The sequence below is a fragment of the Natator depressus genome, chromosome 9 (genome assembly GCF_965152275.1).
Source record: "Natator depressus isolate rNatDep1 chromosome 9, rNatDep2.hap1, whole genome shotgun sequence".
Lineage (NCBI taxonomy): Eukaryota > Metazoa > Chordata > Testudines > Cheloniidae > Natator > Natator depressus.
The window spans coordinates 7,890,928-7,914,510 of record NC_134242.1 but is presented as its reverse complement, the minus strand read 5'-3'; the positions used below and the strand labels follow the sequence as shown (position 1 = coordinate 7,914,510).

Here is a 23,583-nt window from a genome sequence, read left to right as displayed (position 1 = left end):
TGGCAGGGTTGGATTTTATTGCACCGTCAACATCTGAACGGAATCAACACGTATGAATGGAAGACCCAAGGACTGGACCATTAACTCCTAACAACTGGCAGCCAAGAGCATCCTCCAATTGTCTGCAGGGAAGCAGAGTGGAAAAGACTTGAGCAGGAGAAACACAGAGCGACAGAGACAAGATGGAGTCCAGGAAGGCATGGAGTGATGGGGCAGTTGCTTCTGCTTCTATAGGCACTGTCTTAAGCTTGGCTATTCCATGCTCCCCTGAGGTCTGTCCCAGGTGGATCCCAGGTGACTAAGAAATGCTGCCTTGTTTTGAAAAGGTTGCCCTGCGTCACTGAAAACACTCACTGGTTGCTTGCTCCCTGAAGGGGTAGAAGTCTCCAACAAGGATCTGAACTCACCATTGAGAGCACACAGTAACACACAGAGGGTGCTGGAGGCCAGAGGCCCCATCTCACAGTCGGGGAGCTGCGGAGCTTGCCTTTGAAAGGGCTACGCTTAGGGATTGGCAGGAAATAGGGGTACTCTCAGGAGACTGTATAAAGGCCAAGGCAACAGACCCCCTGTAGGCCCATGACACAAGGGAAGTCACAGGAATCCAGATGCTCCAAAAGTTGTCTTGCCACAACTCCACTTCCACTCTGTGGCTTGGAGGGGAGGACTCTGCCTCCCTGCCAGCCCCTGTGAGACCCCTGCACCATCCCAGGCTACTCAGGCACCAGGAAGGGGAAGACCTCCCCCTCAGAACAGAAGGGAAGGAAGCTGCAGAGGTGACTCTTGGATTTGACCCCAAGGGAGCTCAGGGCCAGGCTGGCCATTCCATGCAATGTCTCTGCCACAAACTCTAACCCTGGGCACTTTACAGAGCTTGACAATAATCAGCCAAGGAGAGGGAAATGGAGAGGCCAAGAGCATTGGCAGGATCTTTTCAGGTGGGATTGGAGAGAAGGTGGAGAGCCCAGGCTTGAAGGATGGCGTTTAATAGGCAGAGCTGCTTCTCTCCTGAGATGCTTCCGTCCTTCTCACCAGAGAGTTTTAATAGGCAAGACCATGGGGAGCAGTTGGAAAGTCTCAGCTGCATCTTGTGCCTCTTCAGAGCCACCCAGGAAGGGAATGTCTTAGGAGAGCTATTTCCCTTGGCTTAAGTTTATGGCCCACATCAGGGGAGGCCCAGATGAGGGGGCTACATTGGTAGCCTGCTAGGAGGCTGAGGGCTGCCTGTGATTTGGCCAAATGGAGGAAGTGGTAATTGCCCTCCTCTTTTAACACTGGGGGTTTGGTCTGGGGAGACTATGGAGGAGCACTGAATTGTGGGATAGGTGGTCCTGATGGGCCACACTCATGTAGTAAAGCTGCGTCTGTCCAAACCCTACCTATTGCCACTTCATGGGTCTCATGTGGTCATGCTCTGGCCATGCCTGGTCCACATGACCAAATGTGTGTGGGACAGGACCCACAGGAGAGGTTAAGGGGACTGAATTTGTGCCGGAGCAGGAGGGGAGAGTTCCAGTCATCATATCTACCCTAACGTTAGGAAGAAGGGAGAGTCTTCAGCAGTGCGAGGATGCATCAAGGGGTGAAGAACTGAAGGATCATGAACTGGAAAGAACAAAGTATAATGAAAAATGCCTTTCGTCAACATAGGAGGGTGGGGGGTGGGATCACCATTAGGCTATTCCAAGCCAGACTAGAAGGGGGACTAGAGGAGGCCACGTGCTGGGGACCTGGGTGACCTTAATATCAGTGTGAAATCAGAGCTATTTATCTCTTGGGAGTAAGGGGAGGAGATGGATGCTCATGTTACCTTGTTAAATCAGCCCTCGATTGGCTGTCAGTCAGTTTCAGAGGGCAGTTTAAGGCCTTGATCCTAGTCATCAAGGCAATTAGCGGATCCAGCCCCAGCTACACCAAAGACTGAATTTCGATCTGTGAACTGCTAAGGCAGCTGGGCTCTTCTGGGATAGTGCAGGTCACAAAGCTCAGGACAAAGTGCGTGAGCGCTGGGGCCAATGTATTCTGTCACGGGGATCCGGCTATGGAACAATCTTCCAGAGCAGGGCAGGTGAACCCAGATTCTGACCATCTTTAGGAAACATTGCAAAACCTTCCTCTTTGAAAAAGCCTTTCCGCCCTAGCAAGAATGGCAATCACCACAACACCCTCTTCCACAGAGTGCCCCCAGCCTCCAAAAATACCCCCACAAACAACCACAACCGCTCATCCAAGCAGAGTTTTAGCCCAAGAAGGGAAAAGACACAGAGCTTCCAGGAAGTCCCCTAAAGACTTTGCTCTTGTTATTGATTTTATCGGATGCTACGGTGATGGGCAGCAGGATAAAGCCCTCAGCCGGAAAGGTTGCCCAGGCAAGGCTGCTGTAGGGAAATGGGTTCTGGCTGACATCCTGCTGTGAGGAATGGTGTTAAATTTTCACTGGTGCACACACAAGAGTCCACAGAATTGGGGCCTTCAGGGATGCCATGTCGTCCATCCCTGTGGAGCCATGTTTCCCATGTTGTCCATCCCTGTGGAGCCATCCCTGCTGAAGCCACTGGCCCCAGTTCCTTACCAACGCCATGCTCAGCCCTTGCCTTCCAGCTCAGCCAGTCCAGGTGCAGCATCACGCCCCATCCCTGAGAGGAGACACGGGCGGCTGGAAGTGGGGTGAGTCCAGGCAGGCCTCCAAGGGGAATTCCTGGCACAGGAGCCAGCCTGGCAGCAGCAGGGAGCAGCACTAGCTGGCCCACTGCCCATTCAGATTTGGCCCTATGATGGAGGGTTCTCAGTGGGGGGAGGGATAGCTCAGTGGTTTGAGCAGTGGCCTGGGTTGTGAGTTCAATCCTTGAGGGGGCCATTTAGGGATCTGGGGCAAAAATTGGGGATTGGTCCTACTTTGAGCAGGGGGTTGGACTAGATGACCTCCTGAGGTCCCTTCCAACCCTGATATTCTATGATTCTATGGTTGCGGGGACAAACCTGAGCAGAGCTGCGACCTCCCCCCACACTCCCTGTACACAGAGTCACAACCCCACTCCCTCAATTCTGACCCCACAGCTCCTCCATCATGATGGAGGACCTGTGGGGCCAAACCAGAGTGGGCACAGTGGGGCAGTGGGGTGGCCAGTGCTGCTCCTCCATGCCGCTGCCGATGGAACACAGTGCGTAATGGGCATGCGGCTGCTGGGGCCACTGCGCTCCCCCAGGTCTCGCAGGAAGATTAAGACGGCAGTAACATCTCTACAAAGCAGTGGCACTTCTTTGCCAGGGCCCACTAGCCGAGGCAGCAGCTGTGAGTCACACTTCGGTCTGTCCGTGCTGGGATGCCCTGAGGAGGCATTTCCCGGGAGGCTGGCTGGTGGCTGTGGAAACTGGGATCTTCTTAGAGATCGGCACAGTTCATACACCAATCCCGAGCTTTCAAAATGCTTTTCTTGTAGCTACGACACTAAACTGGGTGAGAGCTCTTTGGGGAAGGGACCCTCTCTCCCTATGTGTTTATAAGGGGCTGATCTCAGCTGAGGCCTGTACTGTAATACAAATAATAATAAGGTTTAATAGTTATCCTAGGTGCTTCGAAATACCAATGGGTGAACTCTAGGGACATATTGGGCTCACTATAGGAGCTTACCGGGATGCACTCAGTCCAGGGCAATATTGGGGGGCCGTGTATAATGTATTGCAAACAGCGTGCTCTTTAGCCATTAGAGTATCAGCCTGGTGTTTGGGGAGAGGGGGAGGAGGGGACAGATCTGTCTGGCATCTCTCCCCTATTTCCTGTCCATACTGGGGCAGGGGAATGTCCCAGGTACAGAGCTGATCATAGAATCATAGAATATCAGGGTTGGAAGGGACCTCAGGAGGTCATCTAGTCCAAGCCCCTGCTCAAAGCAGGACCAATCCCCATCTAAATCATCCCAGCCAGGGCTTTGTCAAGCCTGACTTTTAAAACCTCAAAGGAAGGCGGTTCCACCACCTCCCTAGGTAACCCATTCCAGTGCTTCACCGCCCTCCTAGTAAACAAGTTTTTCCTAATATCCAACCTAAACCTCCCTCACCACAACTTGAGACCATTACTCCTTGTTCTGTCATCTGCCACCACTGAGAACAGTTTAGCTCCATCCTCTTTGGAACCCCCCTTCAGGTAGCTGAAAGCAGCTATCAAATCCCCCCTCATTCAGGATCTCTGTGCCAATTTATGGATGCACTAGCATGAATGAAAGGCCTGCCGTTTGGGCTGCAGATGGGAATCTCAGCGTCTCCTGGGCTGCACTGATCTGCGTGGGAGCAAAGTGTTGCACAGGAAATGGAATCCCTTCAGGAGAGTCTGATCCCTGTATCCGCTCCCCCTTCCAGCTTGCCATCCTCCTGCCCCAGCAGCGGCTGCCAGCTCAACAGATTTTATGAATAAAACTAGGCTATGTGTCTGCCTTTTACTTTATATTCACATGGACTCAGCCAGAGGCAGGCACACACTCGGGGAGTCACATACCGACAGATACAGGCACTCGGGCACAGATAGGGTCCCAGACACAGGGGATCAGACAGAGAGTGTCTCTATCTCTGGTGCATGCACACACACATACACACACACACGGGGACCCACACACAGGGGATCAGATAGTGTCTCTGATGTCTTTCTGTGATGTATACACACACATACACACAAGGGATCAGACAGAGAGTGACTCTCTCTCTCTCTCGTGTGTATACACACACACACACACACACACACACACACACAGGGACCCCCACACAGGGGATCAAACAGTCTCTCTATCTCTGGTGTGTACACACACACAAATCCACACATGGGGATCAGACAGAGAGTGTCTCTACCTCTATCTCTGGTGTGTACACACACACAAACACAGGGACCCACACACGGGATCAGACAGTGTCTCTATTTCTCATGTGTAAACCCACACCCACACAGGGGATCAGACAGTGTCTCTCTCTATCTCTGGTGTGTACACACGCACAGGGACCCACACACGGGATCAGACAGTGTCTCTATTTCTCATGTGTAAACCCACACCCACACAGGGGATCAGACAGTGTCTCTCTCTGGTGTGTACACACGCACAGGGACCCACACACGGGATCAGACAGTGTCTCTATTTCTCATGTGTAAACCCAAACCCACACAGGGGATCAGACAGTGTCTCTCTCTATCTCTGGTGCGTACACACACACACACACACGATGGCAGTTGTCTGTGCACACAAGCTCAGCCCCATTTCCCTCTGGCACGGCTCGGGTTCCCCCGGGCGCTCCTGACCCTGAGGCTTGGCGGTGCAGTGCCCCCCCGCCCCTCCCCCAGCCAGTGCTTTGCCTTCCGGAGCCGCGGCGGGATCTCGCCCTGCAGCCGGGGCGGTGGTGTGGTGCGGAGCTGCCCGTGGTGCTGAATATTAATGCGGCCCGTTTGTGCCAAAGGTGGCTTCTCCGCAAAGCTGCAGCCGCCCCGCGGGGCGCTGGGGGGGAGGGGAGGGGAGGGGAGGAGCCTCTCCACCGATCATTGAGAAAACGCTTTAGCCTCGCCCCCTCCCCCTCCGGGGGCAGCTGCCTCCCTGGGCCCGTCAATTGCCCCAGGCACTCGCCATAACAAGACCCCTTCCCCCCTCCCCCCAACCAAGGGAACCTTCCTAGTAGCCCCTAGTTCACCCCCGTCCCGGCTGGCTTGGGGGAGAGCCCCCAGCAGGATCCCTGAGCGCCCTTACACCCCGCTCACTCGGGATGTTCAGCATCCTTCCCGGAGTGCCCCAGAGGCGGCCGGCGCAGGAAAAGATGAATGAAAGAGGCGTTTGCCCGGGACTGGGCTGGAGGCAAAACTATCCTTTGTTTGCCGGGCCCTCCCCACGCTCCCGCGCCTCCCAGCGGCTGGGGGGCCGGGAATTAGCCCTGGTGAATGGCAAGGCGTCCTCCTTGCTGGGCCTGTGCTGGGACCTTCCCCTCTTGGGACGGCGAGTGACCTTCAAGTCACCGTGACTAAACGGGGCGACTCTCCCGCTGCGGCACTGGAGCAGAACCAAGACAAAAGGTGGCTAAGTCGGGAGCGGCTCGGCCTGGGTTTGCAAGATCCACCACATGCTCTGGCCCTCTTCCGGGGGGACCGGTGAAGGGCTCGGAGTCACCTTCACGAGGGGGCAGGAGTCATGCTGCTGGAATCAGGGCTTCTCTGAGAGGGCTCCGTGCTGCATGGTGGGATCTTGCGAAGGGATTTGAATCTAGGCCCCTGTGGCCTCATCACCGCGGCATCTGGACTCCCAAACATTAACCAACTCAGCCTCCCAACATCTCTGCGAGATGGACGGAGACCAGCCTGGGAAGGCACGTTTACCTAGTAGATTCAGCTTGAGAGCCTTCTCTTTATTCATCGCACCCCCCAGAAATCCATTGGATCTATCTGTTTGGCCACCAAGGCATCTGTCGATTCCAGAAGATCTGGCTTCTTATACCAAGCCCGTCACCATGGTATCTGGGCACCGAACAAGATTACGTCAATATGACAGGTAGCCGGACCCTAGCCTGTCTGGCTTTTCTTTCCCCTTTCCAGGAACATAGTGCGGCGCTGTCTGGGTTTAATACTATTGTTGATACCAGTTTGTACCTTGTTGCTATTGTGGGAAAGCCAAGGCAGAGAAGTGGGTGTTCCACTGCATCCTGAAAGGGTGAAGGTCTGTGGTCAACCCTGAGAGGGCATCCTGCCGCGAGTCAGTTGCTGGAAAAGCTGTCCTGGCACTGTCCCTCTGCTCAGAGGCCATCCCATTGGCCAGGTGGAGTGCAGCTATTGTGTTGATGGAGGGAGAGGTGGTTTCTGCATAGCCTGGTGCCTGCCCATTGTGGGCTTCAGACCCAAAAACCAGGACCTTTAACTGAACCCCAGTGCCCCTAACATCAGGGCGATATGTTCACACCAGCCTGTGAAATGTAGTAGGTGGGCTGTTGCAGGCCGTGTCAACTGGGGCTGTATCCAGGCCTGCATTGCAATTGGTGAGCTTGGAGCAGACAAACACCTGTATTTCCATGGTGAGTCTTCATTGCTCCAGCAAGGGTGTGTACACAGAAGAAAGCAAGGAGAGACACTGTTGCTGTGGGGTACCCGGTATCAGGGGGGAGCCCACTTTAATGGTGGAGCCGCGCAGCAGATCCCCTTATTGTGGATGATGAAATGGCGTCAGCTAGTTCTTACAGTGGTGTCGTCTTCCCGCCAGCCTCAACGCCTCTCTTGCCTGAGAAATGATCCACCAGGAAATGAACCATCACTGTATTATTTACTTTCCACCATTGGTTTATCCCAGTTCTCCAATGTCTCTCTCTGGATGGTCTCTTCCATTCCACGACCTGAGGATGCTCTTAGGACAAATCAGTTTCCTGACAATTGTCTATCCAGCATCTGAGAACTTTTCCTGGGAAGGCCAACATGATAGATCATTAGGATGCTAGGAGCTTAGGTCCCATGCCAGTCACTTTGTCTTTTGATTTTATCAGTCATTATTAATATTATACCCTTTACTAGGTTTGTCTGTTTCACCTTGTTACATATTTATCTATCTGTGTCCTGGATGGTGTGTGTCTCCTGAGTCACTGGAACTCTGGGATATTCAGCATCAGTCAATTTCTGGTTATGGTTATCTCAGGAGAAAAATGTATTACAAATGGCTTGAGTGATGGGGTCTCTACCCCTTCCTGGCTGGATCGATCTTGCTGGCAGGAAGCTTGGCCTGAGATTAAACCAGCTGTTCACTTTCCTCATTATGTCTAATTACATCTCATTCCATCCTCTTGTACCACCCAAAACAATTCCTCTCCCTTTCTGGTGTTTACCCTGTCTGACATATTCATAAGCTGTCATCTCTAAGCCAAACTATTCATACAGACAAAGAGTACATCCACTGTCATATTAAGGAGAAGGTTTGTTTTTTATAAACCTTCTGCTTCAGGGCATAACCCATCGTCTAAAGTTAGGAAGAAACTTCCCTTCTGGGTTGGGACATTCAACCCTTGTCCTTTGTGGGGACTCTTATGCCCTTCTCAAAAGCATCGAGTAGTGACCCTCGAGATGGGCCCCTATCAGAGACAGAATATTGAGCTAGATGGGCCACTGGGCTGACCACTCTGGCATTTAATAGAATCATAGAATATCAGGGTTGGAAGGGACCTCAGGAGGTCATCTAGTTCAACCCCCTGCTCAAAGCAGGACCAATCCCCAACTAAATCAGGACCAATCCCCAACTAATTTCTGAGGCTCTTACAAAGAGCAGGGACATGCTGGTGACAAGGTTAGATGTTAAAAAAACCAACAATTCTAGGGTGGCAAGGTGACCAATGGAACCATTCTCCATTGTGATATACAGTCCCAGCGGAGATCCGTCAGCCTGTTCCATTCTAATGAGCCACCAGGTCCAATCCTGGGCCACACCCCCAGGAGGTGCAGAACACACAGACCAAAGGGAGGCGAGGTGACGGTGGATTGAGGCCACAGATTCTGGGCTGCTGCAGGAGCTGAAATAGGCCCTGTTGTAAGTTAGAGCAGCTCTTGGATGCTCTGACTTATGGCAGCCTGTCCTGCATTGTTCATAGGCTGCAGCCTGGCCCAGAATCCCTGCAGTGCCATATGCTATGAGCCTGCCCCCTCCTGCCCTGATCCTCCATGCCAGCCCCTCCTTCGGTACACCCTCTGTGCCAAAGCTTGCCAGGGGAGCAGTGGGAGGCCACATGCCTTTGCTGGGGGGAATTTTTCCCTGGTCAGCGGCAGCACATTAATGTCCCCATGTGTCACTGGAGCTGTGTACAGGAACCAGAGCGGGGGACAGAACCTGCCCCTCCTGAAACCCATACAATATTCCACTGGTTGCTGAGCCCACCATGGTACAAATGATCTTTTAAAGGCAACCATAGCCACTGAGTGAAATTAAATGTATGACGCTACAGATTCCTTCCCAGCCACATACCCAGTCAGCATGAAGGGTGGGTCATTGGGCAGGTAAGAACAACTGGAGAGGCTGGGAAGCTGCCAAAGCAACAAGATCATGATACAAATGAATGGTGATCCAGAGGCCCAGAGAGAATCCCAGTCTCCTTCTGCCCCATCCTGCATGAGGCTAGCACCTCCCTAGGGACAGATCACAATGCCCATTTAGGGCAGGGAAGTGCCATTTTCCAGCTAGGGAACTAAGACGCCCAAGGTCACACAAGAAGCCTGTAACAGGGCAAGGAATTGAACCCAGGTCTCCTACAGCCTAGGCTAATGCCCTAACCACTGTACCATCTTTCCTCTTTTATTAACAGGCCCTGTGATGTGTAAGACCAAGTCTCACCACTAACTTGAAAGTTTTTTTTAAACAAAAATCACAGCTGTGAGGCTGGCTTTCTAGCCTATCATGCAGCTATTCGCTCAGACTCGCAACCTACACAAACTCAGAGCTGGAGCCCAGGGCCATATGGAGGTGGAAAGGGAATTGTCCCTAGAACCCTCTTCCTTTCTTGCACCCAGGATCCCAATGAGGTGGTATCTCAGCATGTTTCATACACCACTCCTGGGGACAGGACCCTGCACTACACAAGGTGGATTGGACAAGGGAAGATCAACATCTCTCTGTTCACAAAAATAACCTTGACCAAGGATGGAGGGATGTGTTCTGCCGCTCTCTGGTTAAAAATCACTTCTCTTAGTAAGATCCTGTATGATACATACCAGTCACGGGCCATATAGAAGGTTCTAAGCAACAGCCTGCATGTGGGGCTGGGAGTGGGGGCAGAAGAGGCTGTCCCATCAGCTGAGCCTGCTTGAACGCAGGCCCAAAAGCCTTGAGTGCCCCCTGCGTAGCTGCTTAATCCTCAGCGATTCTCAACTTTTGCTATACCAGGACCCCTCTCCCAGGGGATCTAGCTGAAACCTCCTCCCAGTGAGCAATATGGGGAGGGCCAGGCGGCTGAAGACCCAGGACACAGGTTGAGACCTCCTCTTCTCCTCACTGTAGCAGAGCACAGCATGAGTTTCCTCCCACTGGGAAGCAGAGGGATCCATTTGGGGCTGTAGGACCATTCCAGTCCCAGAGCACAGAGCAGGAATGATTCATCAGCCCATCTGAAAATTCAAAGCCAGCCCAGCAGGCTCTGGAAAGGATACAGGTTCCTCGGATCCTTCCAGCAAAGCTCTCCTTTGCCCCAGCAAACCCATTCTGGAGCTGTTGCCACACAAAAAAAAGTGAGCAGGGCAAATATCATGTCCCTAATAACACCTGAATCCCAACTGCATTATCCAGAGCGATACTGTTTATACCAGCTGCAGGGCCTATAATCCAGGTTTAATGATCACAAGACACTCCCTAAAGGGTTAAGCTCAGTCTACTACAAGTTCAGTCCTAAGCAGCATACAAATTCTTTCCAAGGCTTTCGGATTTTCTGTGGGCAACGATCCCTTTTCAGGGCGCTGGGCTCACGCACAACAGTTCTTTGCAAACGGGCGCTGTACTTTGCAAGCGTGGGCTGCAGCGTTCGGCCGAGAGGAACAAACAAGCAGTCAGCGCTCCACACAGGCCCGCTTCGTCACTTGCCTCTGACTGATGCATCAGCTAACACACCACAATAGATCAGCGCCACAATGAGACGGTAACAGCAAAACGCTACTGTACTGGCACATCCCCAGCAGCTCAGTGTGTCAGAGACTCCGAGCACTTCCTGATCTCCAGAGCTGGGCTGACCTTGGCCCCAAGGCCCAGATTTAAAGAGACAGGTGTAGCAGTACCAAGCGCTGCCATTTTACCCAGCTTTGGGTTAGACAAACACTTTAACAAGTTGGCTGTGTTTATAGAGGAAGACTATTATGGGGCATGACATCACAATTGGAGTGACACATGCTGGGTCACACGGGGAGGAAGGCAGGAGAGTCAGCTACCTCTCCTGGCAAAGTGCCAACTTCCTTCTCCCCCCCCCCCCCAACTGCAGCTTCTCTGAATTTCCTGGAGCTCAAGTCAGCTGTAGTGGAAGCTTTTGCACCAGAACCAGCATGGTCAACCCCGAGCATTTGAAAATCAGGATTCAGGGCCCCAGCGTCATGAGATTGGCTTATAAATCATGAGATTTAAAAGTAATAATGAATGTGTGGTCTTTACATTTCCTATCCAGTTGAGCCTTTCAGGATCATGTCTTCCAGCTTTTCTCTGCAACCAGAAGGACTAGAGGCATACACATTTTTGTAACAAAAGCTGAGGTTCCCATGACTCCTGGATCTGGGGCTTTCAGATAACGCAAAATTCACAGCAAAATCATGGGAGTTGGTGACACTCTAAAGCTCATGTTGTAACAAAGACTGCAGCACAATGAAGGAACGTAGCCTCACAGCCCTCTCTGGGTTACAGCTCTCCTGCTTCTTGGACCTCCGTGTGAACTCTCCTCCATGCCCTCCAAGCTCCATATTTAAGTGCAGCTGTAAAACCATTGGGGCAAATACCTGACTTCATTTCTGCTGCTGTTCCACAGGCCAGATTTTCAGAGGGCTCAGCAAGTTGGGTGCCGAGCTCTTTGGAGACTCCAGCCATCGGTGGCCCAATGGGAGGTGCTGAGCCCTTGAGGTGCTGTTCCTAAGTGTCTGCATTCTCACACTCAACAGAGCTCAGCATCCCCTGCCACGAGCCTGGCCTGCACCCTGCATCTGCCACTTGCTTCAGGGAATGCACTTTGCCTGCCAATGCCGCATGGAAAGTCGACAGCACAGAAAATCCCATTTCCTTTCCCTCGCTGTCTGTTCACTGCTCTGAGACCAACCACTTCCTTACTGTCCTCTGGGTAATCCATGGTCTACAGATCCATCGTCTTTAGCCCAAAAGTACCAGATATTTCCATATTTCCCTCCCTCGCCTCTCTCTCTCTTCCTCACACATATACTGTTCAACTGATAACTTGCAGCCCCCTGTCTGAGTCTTCTCACCAGCCCCCTTTGATAGCTGATCACTGTTTTTGACAAAGAAGATTTTTACTCCCAGAATTCCATCCAGCTTTCAGTCTGTGCACAGAGCACATTTCTGGATGGGGGCAGCCAATCCACCAGCTGTAATAAAGAATCCCCGAGACCTCAGGAGCTGGCGATGGTTTCTGCAGCTTTTGGTTCTTGGATTGACCCAGACTGGATTTCGTCTTGATGAACGTGTTTGTCACAGGGAAATACCCCATTGTAGATGGCTTGTGGACCCAGCATGGTGGGGAGAGGATCTTCCATAGCAATTACTAGGTAGCACCTAAAGGTCACAGCCAGGTTGGGCCTTATTGTTCTTGGGGCTGTACAAATGCTGTACATTAATTATATTTATTGTTATTATTATTTGTATGATTGTGACTCCTAGGAGCCCCTGTCACAGACTAGGACCCTGTTGTGCTAGGTGCTGTATAAACAGAACGTAAGGCTGGTCTCTTCCCCAGAGAGCTTACGATCTAAGAAAAGACACGTTGAGCCAGATGGATAAGACGCAAATGCCAGCTGAGTTAGAAGGAAGACAGGTAACAACTCTAGGAGGCTGTGCACAATCCCTAGACTCAGATTATAAAACCATTAGGGACCACTGTGATCATCTAGTCTGACTTCCTGTGTAACACAGCCCATCGGCCCTCCATAGTCCACGCCAATCAGTAGCGGTGATCACTTGGATCAGTTCAGAATTGGAATAGAGTGGAAAATGTTGCCAGGTTTTTGACTTGTAAAACATTGGTATGTATCCGAAGTAATGTACTTTGGTGAAAGAAGGTGTTGTGAAAGTGACGTGTCTGGCTGAGTCTGTATCTACACAGATACACGCACCTGCACGCACACGCACACAGATTCATACTGAGCTCAGAGCTGCCATATAAGGCTACCCTGGCAGGTTCTGATGTCATGATAACCATGGAAGCTGAATTCAAGAGTTTTCTTGACATCATCGGAAAGCCCCCGCCCGATGCGTGCTGCCCCATTCACTGGTTTGCGGCAATTGTGGTTCCAGCAGTTGACACAGCACAAAAGATTTCCCAAAGACAACCTGTTATTATCCATTTATGAGACAAAAACCAGCCCTCGTCCCAAGTCTTTCTGCTGTTCATTTTATTCCCAGGCTGCCATCTCACAAAGCAGGGCCCAGATGCAACTGCAAAAAAGCTTTTAAAGCATCGGTTTTAATTATTTAAATTATGAATAAAATGGGAGAGGGGAATGAAGATGTGGGAGAAAACATGATAGAAATTCCCCACCCACAGGTGTCTTCCTATAAAGAGAGGAGACCCCAGATAACAGAGTCTGACCTTTTAATAGCCTCAGGGGCAGTCAGAAAAAGCAAGCACAGTGCTAGGGTGCATAGGGGATGGGATAGCAAGTAGTATGGAAAATATTCTGGTCCTATTGTCATCCTCCTCTGAATTACTCTTCTGGTCATACAGATGGGGTCCAGAGACAGGAAACGGGAATGATTAGAGGCCTGGAAAAGCTTCCATAAGAGGAGAGATTGAAAAAATTGGAACTGTTTCATTTCGAGAGGGGATGGATAAGAGGGGACGTGACAGAGAGACGGGAGAGGGAAGGTAAGTCAAGCACTCCTGCTCACCTCATCTGCTAATGTAAGGGCAAGAGGATGGTCAGTGAAGCTGAAAGGTAACCAGCTGAAAGCTGACTAAAGGAAATATTTCATTACACATTAACCTGTGGAACGCACTGCCACTGGATATCATTGAGGCCAAGAGCTTAGTAGAAGTTGTTGTCAGACATCACCGGTGTGGTGCTCTGCTCTGTCCAATGATGATAACAGTCGGCTGCGTGTGTGTGCTCCCTCTGTGTGCTGCCCCGGCTCTGCGCAGATCACTGACACAGCAGACCCTGAGAGAATCCCCAATGACCACAGACTCTGATAAGGTACGAAGGCACCCAGCCAGGTTTATTGTCAAACGAAGCACAGTAATAGTTTCCTATAGACTCTACCGGGCATACTACGAATATGTGCCCCCTGGCAATGGACACAGCTCAGTCAGGGGTGGGACACTCCCCTGCCCCCTAGGCTGGACAGAGACACTGCCCCAGGGATGCATTCTTATACACAGGTACTAACAAGTTACACATCACTCCTGACGTATTGAGGTGCAAACCCTCTACATAGCAAGGTGCCACCTCTCCCCTTGTACGTGTTGGTTTTAACAAAACAACTCTATCCATCATACTGCCCCTTTGCCCCTGTCTGTAGGATGGGTCAACCTGTTCCTTGTTACCTGTGGGAAATGTGCAAGTATTGGAGTGTTCTGGTACCATCCTAGCATATGTTTATCCTATTAGTACTTGATCCCCTTTAGATACGCGTATACATCCAATTAGCAGCCTTCTGCTTGCCAACTTTTGTGAGCAGGGCCTGCCTCTGGCTCACAGCTTAACTCTGCTTTAGGCCTTAGGCCTCGTACCAGGCCTCTGATATAAGGGTTTATGTTTCAGGGCCTCATCTTACCACAGAAGTCAAAAATGGATCAGACCTTTTTATAGATAATGAGAACATTGATAGGATATTCTTAAAGAAGGGATATCAACCCTCCTGCGTGGGGACATAAACCAACCACTAAGTGATGGGGGACAGGAAGAAACTTCCCCTGTGAGCAGGCTAGAGCATAACTGATCTCTAGGAGTTTCTCAGACCTTCCTCTGAAGCATCTGGAGCTGGGCACTGTCAGCGACCAGATACTGAACTAGATGAACCATTGATCTGATCTAGTCTCTTTCTATATGGATGGGATTCCTCATTGGCCAACCGGATGGCCCTTAGTTCTATAACTTTCCCTCTCTTCCCCCAGCCCTCTCCCCTCATCCCCACAAACTATCCCCACTCCCGTCCACCGCTCCCGCCCCACACTCCTCCCCACTTGTGTGTATGAACGAGCGTGCCCACGTGGATGTGTGTGTGCCCATGCCGGTGTCTGCGGGGGGCTGCGTGTGCCGCCACGTCCCTGCGCGTGCGTACACCTGCTACCGCATTAGCCCTTGTGGGCTTGGAAAGCAGGACACATCTCAGCATGGGCCATGGGCTGCTGCCTACTTTTTCAGGTGCTCCTGCAGCATTATAAATGCTCACATGAGGTTGGATCAGCCGGTTCAGAGCAGCTGTAACAATAATCTGGGCCCACGGGATCTTATCACTGGTGCCCTTGGCCTCCATCCCGTTGTTTGTCACATTTACTTGATGTGACTGATCCTCCATTTGATTGTTCATTCTTTCTGGCAGGGACATATCTTCCCCTGGGTTTGTGCCACACCCAGCGCAATAGGGCCCCAATCCTGACCGCAGTCTCTGGGGACAACTGTAATATAAACACACACAGACAAACGAAATCATGATTACCAGTACAATGATAATTCACAACGGTCCCTTCTGCTATAGCACTTATCACCCAAAGATCCCAAAGCACTTTCCCAAGGTTGGCGCCCTAGACACAACCCTGCACATGCGAAAACAGACACACACACAGCGTCACACACACAAGCTGTCGCACTTTCACAGCACTTTGACTCTGAAAAGCTGTAATAGAAGCGTCGTGCCAACGGTGACTGGCTTAGACACCTGTGCGGGGGTGAAAAGAGGCCCGAAGAGTGCTCTGGACTGGTAAAGGACACGCCTCTTGCTTATGCCATCCTCTTGACACCTTTCTTTATCAGTGGAGGCACTGTTTTGCCTCCGAGTCAGCATGCTGGCATCACATCTGACAGGCCCGTACTGTTTGTTTAGCTGGGCCTTTGGGAAGCTATGGAAAGAAACTGGAAAACCTTCCAATCAGCATAGTACCTAGAGCCAGTGATGGGAGACCAAGATGTGTGAAGCGCTCTGGAGCAACAGCCAACCCCCTTGAGGCCATTTTAACCTTGTATTCCATGCCCCCTCGCCAGTTGGTCTGACTATATATGTTGGCCTGCCCTATATGCATTTTCCCTGCTATACAAAGGTGGATGATATAAACTTAGGTCTCAGTTCTACCCTCAGATCCAGGAGCGTAACTCTCATTAAATCATGCCTTTAGGGCGAAGGCACGGTCCTGTACACTCAGTTCACATGGTCCTAAGTATCTCAGAGGCCCTTGTGCAGGGTTCCTGAATGCAGATCAGCTTCACCCTTGGTTTTCTATAGTTCTGCTTCTTTACCTCTAAACTGTCTATAGTTATGCTGCGTGGACAGACCCTATTGCCTTTTGCATGGCAAAGAAGAACTGTGAGCCCCTGGGAAAGAGAAAGCTCTGTGTATGCTCCACAGTCCAGGAGAAACCCCAGCACGGACATACGGACAAAGGGCCGTCTTGCATATGAAACCCACAGTTAATGCCAAAGGCAGGAGGAGTTTGCAGAGACAAGGGCCTGCCTTGATGCTGGCCTGTGGCAGATGGGCTATGTGCTATGGTGAGAGGTGCCCTAGAAATAGAAAGATTCGGGGCGAACCCTGCTAGTAGTGGTTCTTCCCTTGGAATCAAACATTAGATGCCCATGGCACACACCGTTTACTCGTCTTCAGGCAGTAACAGTTTGGTCTAATTCTGATTGTTCGGCTGGGTGTAGGAGTGCCTGTGGTCTCGTGGCCGGTGGTCATACTTGATGCTCTGGTGGCCTCCTTCTGCCCTTAAACTCTATGTGACTCTCTTCGCACAGGAAACACTTCTGCCTCCACTGTGAAATCTCTTTGATTCCCTTTCTCCTGCTTACGACAGTTTCATCCATCCAGACAGGAAGCAGAAACACCATGGATGTGAGGCTTTCTGATCACACAGCCCAAGTGATCGATTCTGGATTGGTGAATTATTTGCTGCTCTCTTCCCTTCTCTTGTCTGATACCCCATTCCTAGCGCTCTCCCATACTCCCACCCTCCTGCCTGCAGCCCCCTCCCCCAGCTCTGACCTGCCTGTATCAGAATTCCCGAAGGGTGAAATTCAACCCAGAGGACTCACCCACGGCCAGGGCCTTAGGAGCCACTTAAACCTCATGTTAAAGGTTTACACAGGGACATAACTGATGCACCGACCCTTGGCATTCTGCCGGGGGGGGTGCATTTCACCTTGGAGGAAAGCTCTCCCCTGATGGACTCCATCCCATATTTTATACCTCAATCATCTCAATAGCCTAGGCTCGCTCTGTACTCCCAGAACTACAAATGTGTACGTATCTCAGCCTGGTTTTCCATGCTCTTATACATAGGGTTTTGTAACCCATGCCTGTAGGGTCTGGATGACCCTCATTTCGTCACTGTAAAGGTCCAGCCCACCCGGGATGTGATTCTCCCCTCACTTGCATTGGTTTTGTACTGGGGTTCAAGGGAGCGACTCCTGACCACTATTGGTGTAGCCGAGAGACCCTGGCTTCTGCCGCGGATAGATTCCCTTCTCTCAAAGGCATGCCATCATTCCCTCAGTGCCCCTGTAAGCGGCACGTTCAACAGGCTAGTTGTGTTGTCCTCAGAACAGACACATTTCTGAGCAGCCATTTCTTGTTGCACTAGCCTACAGCTGGTTTCTCAAAGAGTAAGGGAGAGGGGGTGTAACTCCCCCTCCCCCGGCCTGCCCTCTCCTTCCCATAATCTAGTGGTTCCCAAACGGTGGGTCACAACCCCAAGTGGGGTCACTCCATCAGCAGGTGGGGTTGTGGAGGAGGCCATTTTAGAAAATGGCCTCCTCCACACAGCGTGACCTCACATCCCCCGCCCCATTTGTGTGAGGTCATGCCAGATGGAGAGTGACATTTTGCTCAACAAAATGGTGCCCTCCGTGCAGCGTGACCTCATACTCACTGTATGCGTGTGACGTCACGCTGTGAGGAGGAGGAGGAGGCCATTTTCTAAAGCAAAATGGCCTCCTCCATGCAGCATGACCTTGCACGTACAGTGCGTGTGAGGTCACGCTGCAGGGAGGCTGCCATTTTTAAGCGGCATCCTCCATGCCATCTGGGGGCATGGGAAGCCATACAGGTGAGAAAAATGGGGTCATGCCGAGAACATGTCTGGGGACTGCTTCCCTAGCCCATCCAATCTCTATCCCACCTCCCCAGTATTGACCCTAGGAGATGGAGAAGGGAGATAGTATTACAGAGAACTAGCCCTTTCTCTCGCTGCATGGTACCTAGTGCAGAGGGTCCTTTCTGTGCATGGCTCTTCGGGAGGTGACTCACACTCACAGGATAAGCTGCACCAGTCCATGCTCCATACTCCACTGGGTACAGTACAATCTACACCAGAACCAATAGCCCCAGTATAGGCAAGGCCTTAGCCTTCAGGGCTTGAAGCTCTGAAGAGCTTCAAAACAACTGTAGACACAGCATGCCAATTCCATGATCTGGAAGCATGCGTGCATTCAAGAGCAGCACGTGGGCCTTTGCATCACTGCCACAATTGGTTAATCACCATTCACATCCTTGGCACTAGCTAAACTGATGCTAATGCTGTCTGGGTGAAGCAGTCACCACCGATATTAACACACAGAGAGAGGGAGACAGACACACAACCTCACCTTGCAGCAGAGACCAGGCAGGGAGACTTTCAGGCCAGAAGCAGGTGTTTCACCCCACCCCTCAATCTGAGAGCAGGGGTTGTAAGGGAAGCTAATCTGCAACTTTAAGCAGCACCAGGAGCCGATGAGGAGGATGGGTGGGGGTTGCTTTTGAAGATGTTACTAACAGGCTCCTGGGGAAGGTGAAGGCTGGTGGAGGAGCTGTGCCTAGGACATGGGGGTGGGGGCTGGAGCCGGGAAGTTGGTATGGAAAAGGAATACGAGGGGGCATTTTTTAAAAATACGGGCCCTGTTGTCAGGAGAGAAAGATCGACAATGGGGGAGGGGGAGGAGAGAGACAAAAACTGGGGGCAGGGCCGGGGGGAGACACAAAGAGGGGAGGAAAGGGCCGGGGGAGGCACGAGGGAGTGGGGGAGACACTGAGGGGCAGGAAAGGGCCGCAGGAGGCAGGAAAGGGCCGGGGGGAGACACACAAAGGGGGGAGGAAAGGGCCGGGGGAGACAAGAGGGAGTGGGGGAGACATAGAGGGGCAGGAAACCGCTGGGGGAGGCACAGAGGGGGGAGGAAAGGGCCGAGGGGAGGCATGTGGGGTTGGGGAGACACAGAGGGGGCAGGAAAGGGCAGAGGGAGGCACGGGGGAGAGATCCAGAGGGGGCAGGAAAGGGCCAGGGGAGGCACGAAGGGATGGGGAAGATCTAGAGCGGGGAGAAAAGGGCCGAGAGGAGGCATCAGGGGTGGGGGAGACATAGAGGGGGCAGGAAAGGGCCGGGGGAAGCACGGGGGGGGGAACACAGAGAGGGAAGGAAAGCGCCGGGGGAGGCAGGGAAGATACAGAGAGGGAGGAACGGGCAGGGAAAGACACACAGGTGGGAAGAAAGAGCCGAGGGGAGACACGGAGGGGGGGGGGAAGACACAGAGGGGGAGGAACGGGGTGGGATACAGGGGGAGGACGGGCAGGGAAAGACACAGAGGGGCAGGAAAGGGCCAACGGAGGCACGGGGTGGGGGGAAGACACAGAGGGAGGAACAGGGGGGTTACGGTGGGGAAGGGCAGGGAAAGACACAGAGGGGGAGGAACAGGGGGGTTACGGTGGGGAAGGGCAGGGAAAGACACAGAGGGGGAGGAACGGGCCGGGAGAGGCACTGGGGTGGGGAGATACAGAGGGGCAGCAAAGGGCCAGGGGAGGCACGGGGGGGGGGAATATAGAGGGGAGACAGCCAGGGAGCCCTCAGATGTCTGGCTGAAGCAGCCTCCCCCACCCCGGCCCTGGGGAGTGTGCGTAGCTGCCCTGGGGGGGGGGGCGCACAGAGAGCGCTGCCCCGGGAGGGCCGGGGCGGGGGGAGAGGCAGGGACCCCGGACGCCTCCCCTCCGCTTTTGCTGCAATCTCATTGTCATTCCGCTCTTGCCTCTTGATGTCACCCTCCTCCCTTCCCCCCGCTCAGCCGGGGGGGGGGGGGGCTGGAGCCGGGGGGGGGGGAGCTGGGGGAGGGCCGGGGGGGCCAAGGGGAGGACCTTCCAGAGCAGGGGCCTCAGCGCACCAGCCCCGGATGCATGACTTCATTCTTCCGCCTGGGTTTCCTTTATGATGTAGGGCTGCCCCAGCCCCAGCGCACAGACACCTCGGCAGGCTGCAGCGCTCCGCACTCCCTCGCCAGCCCGCCCGCCCGGCTCCGCTGCCGGATCGCGCTCTCCGGCCGTCCCGCAGGACCCCGGCCGCCGCCAGCATGTCTGAGATCCTCCCCTACAGCGAGGAGAAGGTGGCCCGCTTCGGCACCGACTCCGAAGTCAGCGAGATCTCCTTCAGCTGCCGGCTCCAGGACACCAACTCCTTCTTCGGGGGCAACCAGGCCAAGCGGCCCCCCAAGCTGGGGCAGATCGGCAGGGCCAAGAGAGGTAAGCGCCCCCTGCCTTCCCCGGTGGCAAGAGTGGCTCTGGGCCCCCCCGCCGCCCCTCCATCCGGATCCGCAGTGGGGAAGGGTCTCCCCAGGCTCGGGGAAAGGGAACGGAGACCCCCACCCCCACCACCCGCGTTCCCCTGGAGGGATCGGGCCGGGCTCTGTCATCGCACATGCCAGAGAGCGGCTCCTGCCAAACCCCAGGGCTCTCCATTGTCCGCGCCACCCTCCCAGTGTCCCTGCTGGGGCGTCCCCCACCCCCACCCCGCTCCCCCAGCCGCATTCTGTGCCCGCTCCTGCCGCTGGCTGCGGTCTTTCTGAACCGCCTTAGCTCGCTCTGCGCCCCCGCAGCAAGCCGGACAGGCCAGGGGCTCGCTCCGGGAGCCATTTTCCTGGGGCAGATTTCTCCAGCCGATGTTGGCTTGTGGGGGGGGGAGGTGTATAGGGAGAGGCAAATACTGCGAGCCTAAGCCCCACAAGAGACCATCTCCGCCAGCCCAGCCCAGCCTTGCTTAGGGGCTCCTGCTCCTGGGTCCTGACTGTCTGCTTGTCCCCCCTGCAGTGGTGATCGAGGATGATAGAATAGACGAGGTGCTGAAGGGGATGACAGACAAGTCGCCTTCTGGGGTATAAGCCGGCAGAGGAGGCGCCTGCACTGAGCTGCAGACTCTGTTCACTGATTTTAAGCACTTTTGGCCGTGCATGTTTGTTGGACTGTGGTCAACGAGGAAAGCAAAGGAAGGAGATGAGGCTGCTGGCGACACCTTCCACCCCCAACCCAGACCCCAGCCCGAGGCGGTAACGGATGGGGCCATCTCACCCTCCTCAGCATCCAGCCGAGAGCGATGGGACAAAGGGAGCTGGCCATCCATCCCTGTCCAGATTTTCAGGGCGCCGTGCCCACCCCGGAGATGCCATCTTTTTCAGCACCACGTCCTGCCCTCACAACCCCCCTCCCTGCAGAATGGAGGAGCCGGCTACTGAGGCACTATCCAGGGCCAGCGCCACTTCCAGCCCCCTCCCGGGGAGCTGTCCCTTCCAGCGCCCTCCCGGGGAGCTGTCCTTTCCAGCGCCACTTCCAGCGCCCTCCCCGGGAGCTGTCCATTCCAGCGCCACTTCCAGCGCCCTCCCCGGGAGCTGTCCATTCCAGCGCCACTTCCAGCGCCCTCCCGGGGAGCTGTCCAGTCCAGCGCCACTTCCAGCGCCCTCCCAGGGAGCTGTCCATTCCAGCGCCACTTCCAGCGCCCTCCCGGGGAGCTGTCCAGTCCAGCACCCTCCTGGGGAGCTGTCCATTGCAGCGGCACTTCCAGGGAGCTGTCCATTCCAGCCCCAACTCCTCTCCCATGCCCTTCTTCCCAGCCCCACTAAGCCCCCCCCCCCCAACTTTCCCCATGCCACGATGCCGAGGTGCTGTTCCCCTGAGAGCGCGGAGCCCTTGGGATCGCCCAGCGGTCTCATCTCGAAGAGGGCTCCTGTAGCCATGCTCTTTACACCTTTCTCTGTCTCTCTCCGAGTGGCTGTGTATCTAGCCCCTGCATAGACACACACCTCTCTAGCTGTAGCAGGCTCATTGTGCGTGCAGTCACCCCCCTGCTGTATTTCAGACCCACACCCATTCTCTAACTCATCCATCCATCCCCACACCTCATCCCTATCCAGTTTGCAAAATACCAGCAGATCGGACGCAAATCCAAAGCCAGCAGTGCTGAATGGAAGGCAGAGGTTCCGACCCGGATGGACTATAATATAAAAGACAGTGATCATTTTGCTGTCGAGAGACATTTTTGCTCCATCTTTTTTGCATGAGCTTCCTGGTCCTGGTGCCACATCTTGGTGCCACTGGTCATCCCACTCTGGCACGCTTCTTTTTAACAGAACTCCTCATATTTGTATTTTTATATCCGAATCTTTGTTAAAAATGATCTGCTAGTGTCTAAGGTTGAAATACTGCATCAAAGATTGTTCATATTTTTCCCATAGGAAAGGAAAATAAGTGTAAAGAATGGAATTTAAATGGTTGGTTCTCGTAATTCTATATATCAGTATTGGACAGGACTTCTGGGCTGTGGTTAGGGTTTTGCACACCTCAAAACACCAGTAAACAAATGTATCTAAGAATCTTATACTGTGATTAATGGCTTTATTGACGGACCATGCAGAAACATAATGACTTTAGAAGATCTGATTGCACTGGCTACGAATGTGCTTGGATAACTCGCTGGTTATTTGACTCCTCTTTCTTGGGGGATGTTCCGAGTGGGTGTTTTTAATTTTGTACTTTAATTTGATTTAATTTTTTAAAAAGCTTATTCTGGTCTGATGTGCATGAGAAACGATCATCTTTTCAATAATATACTGTGTCATTTTATGAGGACAACAAAGCAAAAAAAAAAGAAAGAAAAGGTCGTGCCATTCTAAGAATGACCCATTGTATATTTTAATGCCATTTTTCACTGTATTGGTGAACAAAACTCAATGAATAAATACATACCTGTACCAAATGGAGGCAGCCAGCCCTGCGTGTCTTCCCTAGCAAGATCTTTGTCACTGGGCTTGAGCCAAACCCCAGTGAAGCGAATGGAAAACCTCCCAGTGCGGTCAATGGGCTTTGGATCTGGACTGTTGAGGGAATAGTTGAGAGATTATTCAAGGACTTCTACCATGTTCTCCAGGCAATCACAACCCCTGGAGAACCGCACTGGGTCACAGGTATTTTTGCTGCAGTTGCCACCTCTCTCTGTGGGTTGACTCTCTGCGTTGCTTGGGGTTCAGGAGATAGGGTGAGAACCCCTAGCTCAGGCCTGCTGCTGCGTCCCGGAGGGTCACATTCCAAGTCCCTGCAGGTTCGCTGGGAGGGAGGGAGGGCAGCAGGTGACCTAGTTTTTGCTTAAGACAGAAATAGAAACCAGGCTGCTGAGCGGCTTGTGGCTGTTAAATATTTTACTGGGGCCTCTCAGAGGAGCTGCCCTCATCCTGCGGCAGCTGGGTGGAAGGAACTCTGCAGCAGGGAGCTGGAGGAGGAGGCTGGTCCCAGAGGCACCCGGACCAAAGTGGAGCCAGCATTGCTTTCCATCTCAATTCAACAGTCAGGCAGGCACATCACAAGGGTCAACACAAGGGCTCATTGGCCGTAGAATCCAGTGGAGCTGAGGAGGAAGGGGTGCCCCAGGGCAGCAAGGGGGTCAATGGTCAGGCCATCAGGTGCT

General features: G+C 53.1%; 1 protein-coding gene across 1 annotated transcript; it reads left to right on the top strand.

Moving 5' to 3' along the window:
• The first annotated feature begins 20,050 nt into the window (after positions 1–20,050).
• Positions 20,051–22,548, top strand: CAMK2N2 (calcium/calmodulin dependent protein kinase II inhibitor 2). Its single transcript, XM_074963452.1, has 2 exons — positions 20,051–20,375; positions 20,940–22,548. Exons 1-2 carry the CDS (start codon positions 20,207–20,209, stop codon positions 21,008–21,010), a joined length of 240 nt encoding a protein of 79 aa, XP_074819553.1. The 5' UTR covers positions 20,051–20,206; the 3' UTR covers positions 21,011–22,548.
• Positions 22,549–23,583: the final 1,035 nt, after the last annotated feature.